A 16409-nucleotide genomic window follows, 5' to 3' on the forward strand; every position below is an offset into this window, starting at 1 on the left:
AGCCCATTTAGTCTGCACTGATCCTCTGAACAGCATCTTGTTCAGACACACCCTGCCTTCTTACGCCATCTTTCCCACGGCCAGTCCAAAATAAACTGCATGTCTTTGGACTGTGGGAAGAGGCCCACACAGGCACGGGGAGGATGTGCAGCCTCCACACGTGACTGAAATTGACCCCAGGTCCCTGGCACTATGAGGCAGTAATGCTGACCATTAAAATACCCTGCCATCCAAAAGTTACAAAAAACAGGAACACTCTGTTGCATAGAATTAGAGTGAATGACTCGTTTCTCACGGAAACAGACCCTTCGGTCCTACCTGTCCATGCTGACCAGATTTCCCAACCTGACATAGTCCCAAGATAATAAAATGTGAGGCTGGATGAACACAGCAGGCCAAGCAGCATCTCAGGAGCACAAAATCAGAGACGAAGGGTCTAGGCCCGAAACGTCAGCTTTTGTGCTCCTGAGATGCTGCTTGACCTGCTGTGTTCATCCAGCCTCACATGTTATTATCTTGGAATTCTCCAGCATCTGCAGTTCCCATTATCACTGACATTGTCCCACTTGTCTGCCTTTGGCCCATATCCTTCTAAACCATTCCTTTCCATGCAAATCTCCAAATGTCATTTAAATGTTGTAATTCTAACTACCTCCACCACTGTCTCTGACAGCTCGTTCTAACAATGCACACCACCTTCTGTATGAAAATGTTGCCCCTCATGTCCCCATCAAATCTTACCCCTCTCCCCTCAAACCGATGCCCTCTAATTTTGGACCCCACCTGACCCTATCACAGCATGCTTTTTATATACAGTCAATCTTGAGTGTGCCAATGGCAAGGCTACATTTAGTGCTCAGCAACTGTTACACTTCAGGAGATGGTGATGAGCTGCTTATTGCAGTCCACCTGGTGTCGGAGAGACCGGAATGATGCTGCTGCTGTTGCTGAGGAGGGGCTTCTGGGATCTTCACTCACAAACACTGATATTATTCCAAGTCAGGATGGTGATGGATTTACTTGGAGCTGCTTCAGTGTCACTGGGGCGGCATTGAGCTGGAAAATTGCAAACTACTCCAGCATTATTCCCAACTTCAGTCTTATCGATGGTGAACAGACTCTGGAAAGTCTGAAGTAGAGTTATTCACAACAGAATTCCCAGACTCTGACTTGGTCTCAAAGCCATGAGCACATGAATTAGGATTGACCTCTGCCCATGGTTTCTTAGAAAATAGAACCTAGAACAGTGCAGCACAGTTCACGCCCTTCAGCCCACGATGTTGTTTCGAACTTTTATCCTAAACCCAAGGACGATCTCACCTCCACTACCTTATATCCATCTGCTTATCTAATAGCCGCTTAAAATCCCCTAACGAGGCCGACTCCACTGCACTCTCCGGCAATGCATTCCACGCCCCAGCCACTCTCTGAGTAAAGAACCTACCTCTGACATCCACCCTATATCTACCTCCACTCACTTCAAAACTATGCCCCCTCATAATAGCTAACTCCATCCTAGGAAAAAGTCTCTGGCTGTCATATCTGCCTATACTTATGATCATTTTGTACACCTCTATCAAGTCACCTCTCATCCTTTGTTCTGAAGAGAAAAGCACTCGTTCTCTCAACCTTTCTTCGTAAGACCTTCCCTCCATTCCAAGCAACATCCTGGTAAATCTCCTCTGCACCTTTTCTAACACTTCCACATCTTTCCTGGAATGAGGTGACCAGAACTGGACACAATACTCCAGATGTGGCCGAACCAGGCTTTTGTATAGCTGGAGCATAACTTCACAGCTCTTGAAATCAATCCCTCTATGAATGAAAGCTAACACACCACATGCCTTCTTGACAACTCTATCCACCTGACTGGCAGCTTTCAGGGAACTGTGGACATGAACCCCGAGATCCATCTGCTCCTCCACACTGCCAAGAATCTTTCCGTTAACCCTGTATTCTGCTTTAAAATTTGTCCTTCCAAAAGGAATCACTTCACGCTTTTCAGGGTTAAACTCTGTCTGCCACTTCTTAGCCCCGCTCGGCATCCTATCAATGTCCTTTTGTAACCTGGAACAGCCGTCCACACTATCCACAAGTCAAATCACCTTCGTATCTTCCAAAAACTTACTAATCCGCCATTCCACTCCTACATCCAAATCATTTACCAAAATCGTAAATAGAAGAGGACCCTGAACAGACCCTTGAGGTACACCACTCGTAACTGAGCGCCATGTTGAATATTTTCAGTCAACTGTCACCCATGTCTTCTATGGGTCAGCCAATTCTGAATCCAATCTGTCTCATTTCCCCCGTCACATGCCTCCTGACTTTCTGCATGAGCCTGCCATGGGGAACCTTATCAAACGCCTTACTTCAATCCATGTATCCCACATTCACTGATCTACCTTCATCCACACGTTTGGTCATCCCTTCAAAGAATTCAATCAGATTTGTGAGGCATGATGTACGCCTCACAAATCCACACTGGCCATCACAAATCATACTGTGCCTATCCAAGTGATCATTAATTCTGTTTCTTACAGCCCTTCCCATTAATTTGCCAACCACTGACATAAGACTAGCTGGCCTGTAATTTCCAGGGTTACCCCATTCCCTTTTTTGAACACATGAATAATATTCAAACTTGTCATTCAAAGCTAAAAGATAGCACTAGACTGCATCCTGCTTTTTGAAGCAGATATTGAGTGAAAGTAACTTGCTTCCACCAGTCTGTACATCAGTGCTGTGATCATACTCGAACGTTCATTGGGGATCCTCAATTCCCAAAGCCTCACAGGCCACCAGTGCATGGGAGGCTGCTCCATTCAACATAGTTGCTGAGCCATACATTCTACAGAATGTAATGTAAACAGGACCAGCCACTCTCCATTTGGAAACATGCTGGAGTTAAGCTCTCGATCTACTTCAAACAAATAAAAACCAAACTTTGCGATAGAAAGTTTGCATGTGCTATACATTTCCAGCAGCAATGTAGACAGGGAGGTGTGAGGTCTACTATGCAGGAGAGGCACTCAGCACATTTAGCACCTTGCTTTTCAAACTGCACTTCATGAACCCAACGTCAAGGAGATCACAGCAGATTCAGAATGGATCCACAAAGGAATGAGCTTCCTGTATGAGGTAACCCAAAAGCACATTGTTTCTGTCGATGCACAGCAATAAGAAAATGTTTACTGTTAACAAAATCTGGCCATTTTTCAATGGGCTCCAACGCTGTTATTCAACAAGTACAAAGACTAATCCCTCAGAGTAACAAACTGACAGAATTCTGCCAATCTGTGATGAGTGTGTCTTAAGATATAATCTCAGATACAATCGTGAACTTTTAGAGTATATTTTATTGTCATTTTCACAGAGAAATATTTCCAGGATTTGCACTTGTGCAGGAGGTCAAAGCTCATTCAGCAATTCCATCATCGACCAGTTGTCAATTCTGATCGTTTTCTGGATCCAATTCCCATCCTGCACTGATTGGACGTGGCAGCTGATCAATTGATGAATGAGAGTGATCGGCCATCACTGATGATGTCATTTCCTGCTCAAGAAAATAAAGGGCTGCTGCTCGAGTATAAAAATTGTCCCAAGAGAGCGATGTTTATGGTGTAGTTGATCATCTTTCTAAGTTTGTTATTTGATTTTGGAGGAAAAGGAAATCTATTTTCTTCATAAAATGGCCTCCCAGATCAGTCAGAACTATCACCAGGATTGTGAAGCTGCTGTCAACAAGCAGGTTAATGTGGAGCTCACTGCCTCCTATCTCTATCAGTCTTTGGTGAGTTTTGTCTTGATGGAGTTGAAATTAAATCTATTCTGCAAAAATGAGCTGATCCTCTTGTTTCTAATTAACTTCATAGTCTTGTAGATTTGAGGAGTTTAAGTTTGCACCTTGAAAAATCATTTTGGGATAAATGTAATGCCCTTTGGTGACAATGGATTTTGATATTGATGTGCAGTATCTAATTCACCAGCTGGGATTGAGTGATAGATGGAGGGCAAATTGTTCTGTCAATTATTTTACAATTTACTGCCAGGTCTCTGCCTGGTGGTAACTGTCGTTTTCCTCCCCAGAATTGACCAAACTTTACTAAAATTAGATGTAATGGTGTTGGGAGTTGTAGGCACCCCTTGGCTAGTCATCCTGTAACATTTTAATTTACCTTGATCACACTTAATTTGTGCTCTGATCCTAAATACACATGCCAGTTTCCATTCTGTGATGGAGAATGATGGCAGTGACTGGCTTCTCTGAGCATATGCACTTGTAACTTGCATTGAGGAGGCCTCAGATGTGGACTAGTTGGCTTTCTGCATTCTCAGTTCATGAATGGACTGTTAGTGGCCAGGAAGTCACTTGTTGTCCATTCCTCCAATAGATCAATACCCTCCTGTGAGTGCATGCACAGGGTGTCTGGAATAACCTGAGATCTTCACTTCACCAAAAAAGGTGAAGAATTGGAGTTTCAAATTCCCACGGTATGGGAAATAGTGCCTTTCTCCAGGGAGCACTGTGCCTATGGCCTCTCAAAATGGCAGGCTATAATGGTTTGTAAATGTTGAAGCAGCTTTTGAAGGCTGCTAGATACCTGGTAGATAGTGGACACTGGGAGTGCATTCACTCACTCCCTTCAATGAGGTGGGCTGCTCTGTCCTGCATAGTGTCTACTTTGTGCATGTTGCAGCTCCACTTCTTGGGAAAAAGGGAGAATATTCATCCCTCCATGGGGCTTATGTCTGAGAAGCATTCTCTTCCCACTCTGAGGATGAAATCCCTGTACCCTTCCCTTTAGCAGGTGGGAACAGCTATCACCAATAAGCCTGTTGGGTCTTAACTGTTAGTGGTGTCCCATATCAATTGGGCAGCATGTGCCCAAACAACCTACTATTGTATATCTGTGAGATGCAGCTACCCGAGAAAAGCCAGAGAAATTTACATGACTGTTTTTTGACAAAAGAAACTTCTCAGCCTGATCAGTTGGAACTAGATAACCTGCTCTAACAAGGTGTAGAGCTGGATGAACACAGCAGGCCAAGCACCATCAGGGGGAGCAGGAAGGCTGATGTTTTGGGCCTGGACCCTTGAGAAATGGGGAGGGGAAGGGGTCCCTGAAATAGGAAGGGGTGGGGAGGTGAATGGATGAGGGATAAAGAAACAGGTGGTGAGGAGACTCCAGTCTGAGGTAAGGATGGAGCCAATCAAGTCAAGTGAGTTGAGTAGGCCTGTCCGTGGGGATGGGATTTGAGGTGGCGGGGGTCGGCGGGAGGTGGGGTGGTGTGGGGAAGTAGGTGGGAGGAAGGACGGACCAGTCGGGGAGGTGGGAACTAGCTGAGCTGTGATTGGGGGAAGGGAGATCTTTCAGCTTAAGTCCTCACTGATACCATTGGGCTGCAGGGTTCCCAAGCAGAATACAAGGTGCTGTTCCTGCAACCTTTGGGTGGCATTGGAGGCCCAGAATGAACATCAACTGTCCCCTCCTGCCCCTCTGAAGGGGAAGTAGTTTGTGACTGGGAGGTGCAGCTGCTGGTCACGAGCCCAGCATAGGCACTCCACAAAGTGGTGTCAAGCCTCTGCTCGGATTTCCTGATGTAGAGGAGGCCACATTAGGAGCAGTGGATACAGCATACCTAACTGCAGGTGTGTAGGTCCACTTCATCTTGATGTGGAAGGTCTTGGGGCCTGGGATGAGGGGAGGTGTAGCACAATCTGTGTGGCAGGAAAAAAGCCCTGGCTAGTGGAATGTACAAGGGAATCAGTGGTCTCTCCAGAAGGCAGCTAAGGTTGGAGAGGTAAAACATGTCTTTGTCAGATTGTAGATTGTATAAGTGCCAGAGGATGATGCACTGGGTCCTGGCATTGAGGTGGTACTGAAGGATGAGAGGATTCTGTTTTGGTTGTGTGAGGGATAAGATGCAAGACCGGTTGTGTTTTTCTTCCACTAAAGGGAAGTTACGCTCCCTCGGAAAACGAGGACATCTGGGATGCCCAGGAGTAGAATGCCTCCCCTCGGGGCTGGAGGTGAAGGAATTGGATTAGGGGATGGCGTTTTCCTTCCACAGGAAGGTGGGTAAGGTGTATTCTAGGTAGCTGTAGGAGTCAGTAGGTTTGAAATATATCAAAGATTGATAGACAAACTTAAGGTTGAGGTAGAAGGCTCTAATGAATTAGAGGAACCGTTCAAGCTCCTTTGTGGGATGTAATGGAGGAAGATGTGGAGTTTATGGCCCATCTCCCTGTAGAAGGATTGTTCCACAAATCCTAACAGAAGCAGGCACAGCCTGGGCCCATGCACGTGCCTATGGCCACCCCCTTCCTCTGTAGGAGGTGGGAGGAATTGAAGGAGAAGTTAGGGGTGAGGATGAGTTGGCTAGTGGACAAGGTTGTTGGTGAATGGGGACCAGTCAGACCTGCAGGATGAGAGAAGCAGAGGGCCTTCGGCTATCTCCATGGGGAATGGATGAGGTTGGAGGCTGTGGGTGGGAGGTCATCTCCAGTGAAGTTGTAAATGGACTAGGAGATGGTTTGGTGGTCAGGGGTGGAGTCATGATGAAGGGCGGGGTGGTAGGAGGTATCGGCTGCTCTTCCACACAAGTATATGTGGCACTCCAGCTCCTGGCATTTCCTTAAACCCTGTTCAGTCACGAACTTCATCCAATTCTGATGGTGCTTAGAGTGGAAATGCTCTTCTCTCTACAGACAAGAACAGGCATGGTCAATTCACAGGTTTTGGTCAAGGAATTTCAAGTTTGCCTGGTTACCAGGAGGAGGCGAGGGTTGTTTTTGATGATCCTTGAACTGGAGCTACTGGCTAATTGGACAATGGTTCTCATCCACCTTGATGTATTTAAAAAAACATGTCATGTTTATTGACTTCTCAATTTGATTGAAGGCTAAACCAGTCATGTCTGGCACCAATTGCATAATGTTTAATGGTTGTAACTTGTTTTCTCCCAGATGTCCTACTTTGACCGGGATGATGTTGCCCTCCCCCATGTCTCCCAGTTCTTCCAAGATCAGTCCCAGGAGAAGCAGGAACATGCAGAGAAGCTGCTGAAATTCCAGAATCGGCGTGGAGGCAGAGTCCTCCTCCAGGATGTGAAGGCTGGTGTTGGGTTTTTGGGGTGGGGGGAGTTGGGTGGTAGAGAGTGGCTGCTCCTCAGGGATGGCACAGTGACTCGGTGTTTACCATGCATGCCTCAGTGCCAGGGATCCAAGTTTGGTTCTTGGTTCTAGGCTCCAGTGAACGACTGGAGTTTACTTGTTCTTGCCATGTCCACATTGGCTTCACGGTTCAATGACGTGTGGGTTAGAAGGATTGCCATTTAAAATGCAGGGTTACAGGAATAAGGTGGGATTGTTCACAGAAGGGACTTGTAGCGACGAACGCAGTGGCCGTACCTGCTGATCGGGGATGAATAAAACGATGTAGTGACCTTTGTTATTGTCACCATGTGTCAAATAGCCTGTTCCCATGCTGCAGAGATTCTGAAGCTTACCTGTCCTTCTCTCCATCCCCAGAAGCCAGAGAGGGCTGAGTGGGGTAACAGCCTGCAGGCAATGCAGGTTGCCCTGGATCTGGAGAAGAATGTGAACCAGAGTTTGCTGGATCTCCACCAACTCGCCACAGCCCAGACTGACCCTCATGTGAGCTTTCCCACCTCCTCGTTCTGATCACTGCTAGGCCCTCAGGGCAACACCTCATTGGTCTTTTGTAGATTAAAATTCACTGGGATACTTTGATCACAATATCATATCTGAACAGTATGTTCATTTAATCAACATTAAAACAGCTCAGCAATGAGCTGAAATGGGAATTTGGATTCAGTACCACGAGTGATGTTGGCCACTGAATTCACTTTCAGGTCCACTTGCAGTAGAATGATCATTGTCTGTCACAGTTCAGCTCGGCTCCACTTCACAAACAACAAGGTGCATCTGGAATGTTACTGTCCTCCCTGGCGCAACATCTAGATGTCAGTGGCTTTTCCAGCTGTCGAGAGCCAGTTATGGTGGGGTCTGTTTCGCAGTGGGAATTCTGAAAATTTCCTGGATCATGCAAATGTACCAAGTTGCCATAATTCCTCTGTTGCAGCTGTGTGACTTCTTGGAGACCCACTATTTGGATGAGGAGGTGGAGATCATCAAGCAACTTGGGGACTACATCACCAACCTGAAGCGCCTGGGAGCCCCTGAGAATGGGATGGGAGAGTACCTGTTTGACAGGCTCTCCCTGGAGGACAGCAGTTAGTGTGGCCTGGAGTACTGTCTGCTTGGTCTGAATGCATTCCCCACTTCACCCTGGGCAATCTGTCTCCTTCCAGGGAGAAGGGACTTGTAGCAAAGAATGTAATGGCTGTACCAGCTGAATGCAAATGAGTAAAATGATGTGTTTATCTTGGTTCTTGTCCATCATTCAGACAGCTGGACGCTGCAGGTTCTCACCAATAGGCCTATGGGAAGAGATATCAGGCTCTGCTTTCTGCCCAGGTGCAGGAAACAGCTCAGCTGGGACTGAGATGAGTTCAACCTGACTCGTATCCTCCCAATGGGCCCTGACATGACCAGCATATTCTGTTTTACATTTGCTACCTTTATCTCATGTGGACACAGCCTAAAGTTACTGGGAGCCGGTGAAGGTTCAAACCAAGGCCAGTACTGGTGGGCTGAGACCTACCCTGCCTTGTTACAGCCTACTGTAGTTGACAGCACTGAACAGTTCATTCCTCTTGTTGTGGGAGTTAAATATGCTGCTACCCTGAAGGGATCTTGGTGTAATTACCCTTAGCCTCGAGTCAATTCTCCTAGGAGCATTCTGAAGCTGGCCTAATGTGGCTTTTGTCAGTTTACTTTCTCTGACCTGTTCCAACACCTTCATTGCTTTTCTCACCCCTCCCACCACCCCACTCCTAGCAATAAACTTCCACCCTGCCAGTCTACAGCTGGGAAAATTCAGCCCCAACATTGACAGCACCCATATTCCATGGAGTTAGCTCAGGAAATTATCTTGAACTGTTACATGCTCATGTATGAGCTCAATACCACTTCGAGCACCATCACTGTGTCTTTTGGAGTAACACAGCAACACTCGTGGTTCAATGCTGCCATTTGATTGGCTCTTGCTGCTAAAGCCAGCATTGAGCACACTAAGCTGCTCCCTTGGTTCCTCTGTGCTTCACACACGCTGAGGGTTACTCCTGATGAAGGTAGATTTCACCCAATCACATTGAAGCATCAGTGCGACTTGGAGAGGAGACCGTGAGATGCTGACTTTCCTGTACGACTGCTTCTTCTATCTTTTTGAGGTGTCAGAGAGATGATGGGTTGAGGAGGGGGTGATCAGAGCCAGCCTGGGGATTGTTCCAGGGAGTTGTGTAGCGAGTGCACACTGCAGCCTTCACTGAAGGTGTGGGTCGTTCAGGCACTGAATGTATTTGTTCCACTACATAAAGTGTTTTATTTCAAATAATCTTGAGTCTTGGCTGTAGAATCTGTGAATCCGTGCAGTGCAGGAAGAGTTTGTTCAGCCCATTTAGTCTGCACTGATCCTCTGTCCTCTGAACAGCATCTTGTTCAGACACACCCTGTCTTCTTGCCCCCATCTTTCTATCCCACAGCCATTGCAAAGTAAACTGCATGTCTCTGGACTGTGGGAGGAAAGGAACCCACACAGACACGGGGACGATGTACAGCCTCGTCAGAGTCGCCCATGACTGGAATTACATGTGGGTCCCGGGCACTATGCAGCAGCAGTGCTCATCAGTAAGATACCATGCCCCCTAAAGTAACAAAAACAGGAGAAGGTGGTGAGGAAAGTAAAGCAAGCTTTTCCTTTATAAGATGAGTTCCCAGATCAGTCAGAACTATCACCAGGATTGTGAAGCTGCTGTCAAAAGGCAGATTAATGTGGAGCTCACTGCCTCCGATCTCAATCACTCTTTGGTGAGTGCTGTCCCTGTGGGGTTAAAACTTGATCTATGTAGTTGAAGTAAATGTTTTCTCTTGAATTTAATTAACTGGACCCTCTCTCTTTGTAGATTGAGTTTTGTAGTCCTTTCCTAAATATTAATTCAGGATAAGGGCAATGTTACTGTACCAATGGGGTTTGATAATGATGTACTCTGAAGCTGGGTCCCAGTTGGCCTTCAGAGATATGTGGAGGATGAAGTGTCCCTGGAGAAATTTGCCAGTTTGGTGTTTGAATTGGCAGTAGATGTCATTCCCTCTAAGATTACCAAATGTTGGTAGGGTTACTTCAGAAAGGTATTATATTGATCATACTGTGGGACTAGAATCACCCACTGGCTAGTTACCCTCTTTCTGACAGGTTTAAGTATCTGATTTTATATTTGCTTGCTTTTGTGGTGATACTTAAATATCAATTCTGATATTGACAATGATAATTCCCTATTGCAGTCTGCTGTGGCTAATCTGAGCAAACCTACTTGAGGTTAGGCTGAGTGTGACTGGTATCTGACTTTTTAAAGTAGATCTCAGCTGAGGCCTGCTTGGCATTTTGCACTCCCATCATGAGATGGGTGTGGCCTATCCCTGAACCTGTAGAAAGTTGATCTGCTTTAGTGTGTGGCGTGTTGAAGCTTCTGCAAACCATGTTTGCCTCCTGCCCCCTCACCCACACCCTGCATCCCCTCTAGCTGCTGGAGTCTGAGATTCATGGTCCAGTCTCTATGCCATCCTGATAGGGAACAAACTGTCCCCTTTAGCCAGGTGGCAGTGAACCTGTAACTTTCCAATGGGTAGAATGTTTCAGACAGTAGGAACAGCAGATGCTGGAGAATCTGAGATAACAAGGTGTAGAGCTGAATGAACACAGCAGGCCAAGCAGCATCAGAGGAGCAGGAAGGCTGATGTCTTGGGGCATGACCCTTCTGAAGGTGGGCCTAGGCCCAAAACAGCAGCCTTCCTGCTCCTCTGCTTGGCCTGATGTTTTCATCCAGCTCTACATCATCGTATCTCAAGGGGTAGAATGTGTTTGGAAGGTGTGTGTTGAAGTAACCTTGGTGAGTGCTGCAGGGGACCTGGTAGATAATGGACCCTGAAAGGAGGTGGTGAATGCAGTCCCCATGAAGTGGGCTGCTCTGTCCTGGATGGTGTCTGCATCTTGAATGTTGCAGCTCCACTTCCACAGACACATGGAGAATCTTCTTCACTCTCAGCTTTTGTCTGTTAGAAAGAAGATGTCTCATGACAGATGGATGAAGCCCGTATAAACTCCATTTGGGAGGTGGGTACAGCTTTCATTGGTGAGCCAGTTGACGGGTTTTAATTACTGACCAGGGTCCCATTTCCCTTGGGGAACACGTGTGCCAATTATAAAATCCTTCCTATTCTCTCCTGCCACAGCTTGTCCCTACCCCGTTAAACAGACAAGAAATTTTGTTTGACTGCTTCTACATGAAGACAATAACTTCCCACCAGGCTTCCTCGACAACAAAACTCTTAGCTCCTGTTTCAAATATCAGAAGAATAGCCCTTCATAAACCTCAAGGCATTGGATTGTGAATATCTCGGTTCGGAAGTGAGTCACATATGGGTGGACAAACAACAGAACGGTGCCAGCTGGGATAAGCCAAACTTTGTTGTCCAGCTTTGTGTTAACTAGTGACGTTAGATCAGCCATTATCTGTAGATACAGGTCACATTGGTTCTTTCTCTCCAATATTTGACCTTCCCTCAGTTTGATTCAATTTGTTTTGTTCATGTGACCCTTGTTCTCCCCCTTCTGGATGTGAGTGCACTAATTTTAGTGTGCTATAAACTATAACTGCAACAATCCAGAGGCAGTTACTGGGTAGGTTTTCCTTTGCACTATCTTGTTGTCGCTTTCTCTCATTCGCCTCTATTATATCTTGTAGTCATAAAATATACCGTACATTCAATCTCCCTGGTTTTGAGGCCACAGAAACCTTGCTTCCTCCTGGTTATATTGTTACAGCAGTGTCTAACATGTATTTCCATGCCAGCCCCAAAGGAGCAATAGTGTTACAGCTCCCCTACTCAAGTATAGCCTGCACTCCAGCTCCTGGTGCTTGTTTCAGCTGTTTGTTTGGCACTAATATTGTCCAATTCGAATGAAGGTTAGTGAGTGCAAACATGGCTGGATACAAGAAGAGCTATAATGCTGTGCCAGGCAGCCTGAGCAATTTACTGTTTGTTTTAAGCCAAACTTTTGCCAGTTTCCAACAGGAAATTGGGATTGTTCTGTTTGATCCCAGTTGAAGGATCTGCTGGACAGCTGGACATCATTGGGTTCTCAAACATGTTCACATACCAGGCAGTTAGTTTGCTGCAGAAGGCTGAACTAGAATTTGGAGTCAGTGCTGTGTTTAATGGGCTTTAACATGTTATCTCCCTTCCAGATGTCCTACTTTGACCGGGATGATGTGGCCCTCCCCCACTTCTCCAGGTTCTTCAAAGATCAGTCCCGGGAGAAGCAGGAACATGCAGAGAAGCTGCTGAAATTCCAGAATCAGCGTGGAGGCCGAGTCCTCCTCCAGGATGTGAAGGTTGGAGTTGGGTGGGAGGGTTGCAGCTGTGGAGGAGAGAATGGCAGCTCTTGTGGTGCTGCGTCCTGTTGGGATGTGAAAATCCTATTTTGGCATGGCTTCCCTGTTTGATTTCTTTTGAAGGCAGTTTCTAAACAAGCCCTATTGTCCACCATGTCTATGCTGCCCACAAACATCAAACTAGATTAACACAATTTCCTGCACTTAGTCCACAGCCGACTATCTTCTGGCATGAAGAAGTTGTTGAGATTAGCCTTCAATGTTGCTGGAGTAACTGCCTCCACTGACCCCACAGGTAATGCATCCCATACCTCTCCCACCCTCGACTGGGTGGGTGGGTCCTCCAATCTCCTCAAACCTGTGCCATCTGGTCTTCATGTCTGCCATGGGGACTGTGTATTGTCCATCCTCCCTGATCTTCCACACTTCCATCAGATCACCATCCCAGGCTATCCAACCTCCCTCTCATCATTGTATTTTTGTTGTCTTTTTTTGCTTCCATCTTGGGCCAACATCCTGATGACCCTCACCTGTACCCCCTGCAGTGCCACCTTGTCCCTCTGATGGTGGTTCTGGTCACCACACTACATTCCATCTTTGGTCTGGCCAATGCTGCCATGTTTGTGGCAAGACTCATCCTTTCTACTGAGCCCCAAATCATGGAGACCAGCATCATGTCAGCCCCTTGCCCACTCTGTCTACCTTTGCTGAACCTTGAGGGATGGACTTGGGCATTTGTTGCTTGTCCCTTTTACTGTAAGCACATTGCTCCCTTCAATGAATTAAATAGTAGTGATGTCTGATCATCCTGCTCAGACATGGATGAAGCCACCAGCACAGGTGAGACATAGATGCCTGGCCTGCAAGGTGCAGATTGGTACTCTACCTCAAGAGCCCTTGAGACTAAGGTGTCAATGTCCTCATCTAAATGCCAAATGGGCACTGGTGCAAACAGTTGAACTTTGTGTGAAATAAATCCCTAGCCCACAATGACTTCATGCTTCAGATCAAGGATAAATGGAGCAAAGTGAAGTCACTTCACAAGTAATGAATGTGGGTTTTAGGGGTGGCACAGTTGCTCAGTGCCAGGGACACAGGTTTAGCTCTGGCCTCTGATGACTGGTGATTACATGTTCAGGTTTCTTCCTACAGTCCAAATATGGGCAGGCTGGGTGAAGTAGCCATGGGGGAATTGCAGTGCAAATGGCTCAGGTAAATCTGAGATCTTCTTCAGAAGGTTGATTGCAGACTCAATGGGCTGAATGGCCTGCTCCCATGCTGCGGCGAGTCTCTGATTCTGAAGCTTAACTGTTCCTGTTTCCATCCTCAGAAGCCTGAGAGGGATGAGTTGGGTAACAGTCTGCAGGCAATGCAGGTTGCCCTGGATGTGGAGAAGAATGTGAACCAGAGTTTGCTGGATCTACACCAACTCGCCACAGCCCAGACTGACCCTCATGCAAGCTTCACCTCTTCATTCTCATCACTGCCAGGCCTCCTCAACTTCATTGGTTGGTCTTTGTGGAGTGGAAATTCACAGACGTAACTTTGTCCAGATGCTACATTGTACCTTTGTCATCATAATTATGATGACAATGTTAAACTGCTCAACACCGAACTGAAATAGGAATTTGGATTACAGTCTGGTGGGAATGCTGATGTGACTTTTTTGACTGCTGAATTGGGGATTGTTGCACTATACAATACAACTTGGAGCTCTTTAAGAAGGTGAGATGAAGCAGCTGAAATGTGCTCACTGGCACAAATTCTCCACCTGTTAGCTAGATTTTCAGGGCTGTCTAGAGCTCGTTATGGCTCAGTCTTTTTCAGTAGGAATTGTGAAGTTGTCTTGGATAGTATAAATGTACCAAGTGTCATATTCCTCTGTTGCAGCTGTGTGACTTCCTGGAGACTCACTATTTGGATGAGGAGGTGGAGATCATCAAGCAACTCGGGGACTACATCACCAACCTGAAGCGCCTGGGAGCCCCTGAGAATGGGATGGGAGAGTACCTGTTTGACAGGCTCTCCCTGGAGGACAGCAGTTAGTGTGGCCTGGAGTACTGTCTGCTTGTTCTGAATGCATTCCCCACTTCACCCTGGGCAACCCGTCTCCTTCCAGGGAGAAGAGGCTTGTAGCAAAGAATAATGGCTGTACCAGCTGAATGCAAATGAATAAAATCATTTATGATCTTGCTTATTGTCCATCATTCAGAGCACTGGATATTTTGGGAAATGTCTTATTGAGCTTGAAGGCAGTTCTCTTTCTGTAATTTGGCTGACCCAATTACTAATTGGACATGAAAACAACCTTTCAATGGATGTATTTACTCACTCTCGATCATTGCACAGTAACTAGACGGACTTCCTTTTTCTCATGACACAGGAGACTCGAGACTTTCCCCTCTAAGTAGGATGAGGTTGGTGTTTCCCCAATTGTGGGGTGGAAAATCTTCCAGAGGTCAATTAGTACACTTCTGGATACTCTAGGTTCAATTGTCGATCAGAACTTGTCTTCCTTTTTGAGACAGGAAGTTCCCGTACCTGCTCGAAGGGATAAACCAGACGCCCATTCCATAGGATGTGGGATATCTACGTTCAATGCCAGGTTTCCCTTCCTACAGGCTCCCCTCAGTCACCACGAGCAATGAGATTTGTCACTCGGACGATAATCTAATGGGAAGACAAGTCTGTGATTTGGAGGCTGGATCAGTTGACAAAATGCTGGCGGAAGTAGATATATCAAGTTCTGCTCTAAATCCAGTTGCAGGAACCAGCTAAGTTAGGAAAGACACAGGCTTGACTCATCTGGTGTAACCTCCCCAGTGAGGCCCTACCATGACCAGTATTTTCTATTCTCAGCGTTGTTGTTTTTGGTCTCCTGTGGATGTAGCCTAGGGATCTTGGAGCCGGTTATGGATCAAAGCAGGACCAGCACTGGAGGCCTGTGACCTTCTCTTTCTCCCCATCTCTTGTTCCAGCCAACTGCAGTTGCACCCCCTACCCGGTTAAATCCCTCTTGACATTTCTGAGGGAGGGTGGCTGGACTCACTGTAGGTTGGCTTTTTCATTCCTCCATCTGAGTAACATCGACCGCTCCATCTTTGCTCAAGAAGGAGTCAGTTCACACTGGGGCTGAGCTTTTCCCAAGAGCAATCCAAAATTGTCTTTCATGTGCCATCCTCCCCTTCTTCCTCCTCCTTTCTCCACCACACCCCACTTCTCTCCCAGCATTCACTCCAACAAGCTACCCAGCCCAGATCTGGGAAAACTCAGCCCAAACGTTCACAGAAGCCATTTACCAAGAGGTCAGCTGGAATTCCCCTGATCTGTATGGGATTACAATGTCTGCTCTCGATGCTAACAACAGGAAGTTGTAGTTTTTGCTGTAGAATCCCTCAATGCGGGCAGATGCCATTCAGCTGATTAAATTTGTAATGACCTACTGAGCAACCTCCTGCTCAGGGACACCCTGTTCCCTTAATCCCACATTTCCCATGGCTAATCTAACAAATCCGAATGCCCCTTGTCACTGTCAGCAATTATCTTTGCCAATCGACCTAATCTGCAGGCCATTGGACGAGGGGAGGGAGTCGGAGCAGATGGTGGAAACCCATGCAGACACAGGGAGAATGTGCAAACTCCACTCATGTTGCCAAAGGCTCGAATTGAACCAGAGTCCCTGTGGCTGTGACGTAACAGTGTTAACCACTGAGCCCCCATCACGCCCAAAAGTACCAAACAAAAGGGGGAGGCTGTTGCACAGTCATCAAGTCGTACATCATGGAAATAGACTCTTCTGCCCACACAGTCCCTACAGACCAGGTTTCCAAAACTCTGTAGTGCCATTTGGCCCATCTTCCTCTTAGCCA

The 16409-nt window shown here is 46.7% G+C and overlaps 2 protein-coding genes across 2 annotated transcripts; both read left to right on the forward strand.

Moving 5' to 3' along the window:
- The first annotated feature begins 3691 nt into the window (after nt 1-3691).
- Nucleotides 3692-8264, forward strand: LOC132206561 (ferritin, middle subunit-like). Its single transcript, XM_059640789.1, has 4 exons — nt 3692-3793; nt 6971-7117; nt 7535-7660; nt 8109-8264. The coding sequence occupies exons 1-4, from the start codon at nt 3692-3694 to the stop codon at nt 8262-8264; spliced, it is 531 nt and encodes a 176-aa protein (XP_059496772.1).
- Nucleotides 8265-9697: 1433 nt separating this feature from the next.
- LOC132206495 (ferritin, heavy subunit-like) lies at nt 9698-15560 on the forward strand. Its single transcript, XM_059640683.1, has 5 exons — nt 9698-9775; nt 12394-12540; nt 13871-13996; nt 14431-14574; nt 15519-15560. The coding sequence occupies exons 1-5, from the start codon at nt 9698-9700 to the stop codon at nt 15558-15560; spliced, it is 537 nt and encodes a 178-aa protein (XP_059496666.1).
- The last annotated feature ends 849 nt before the right edge of the window (nt 15561-16409 follow it).

The sequence above is a fragment of the Stegostoma tigrinum genome, chromosome 38, assembly GCF_030684315.1.
Source record: "Stegostoma tigrinum isolate sSteTig4 chromosome 38, sSteTig4.hap1, whole genome shotgun sequence".
NCBI lineage: Eukaryota > Metazoa > Chordata > Chondrichthyes > Orectolobiformes > Stegostomatidae > Stegostoma > Stegostoma tigrinum.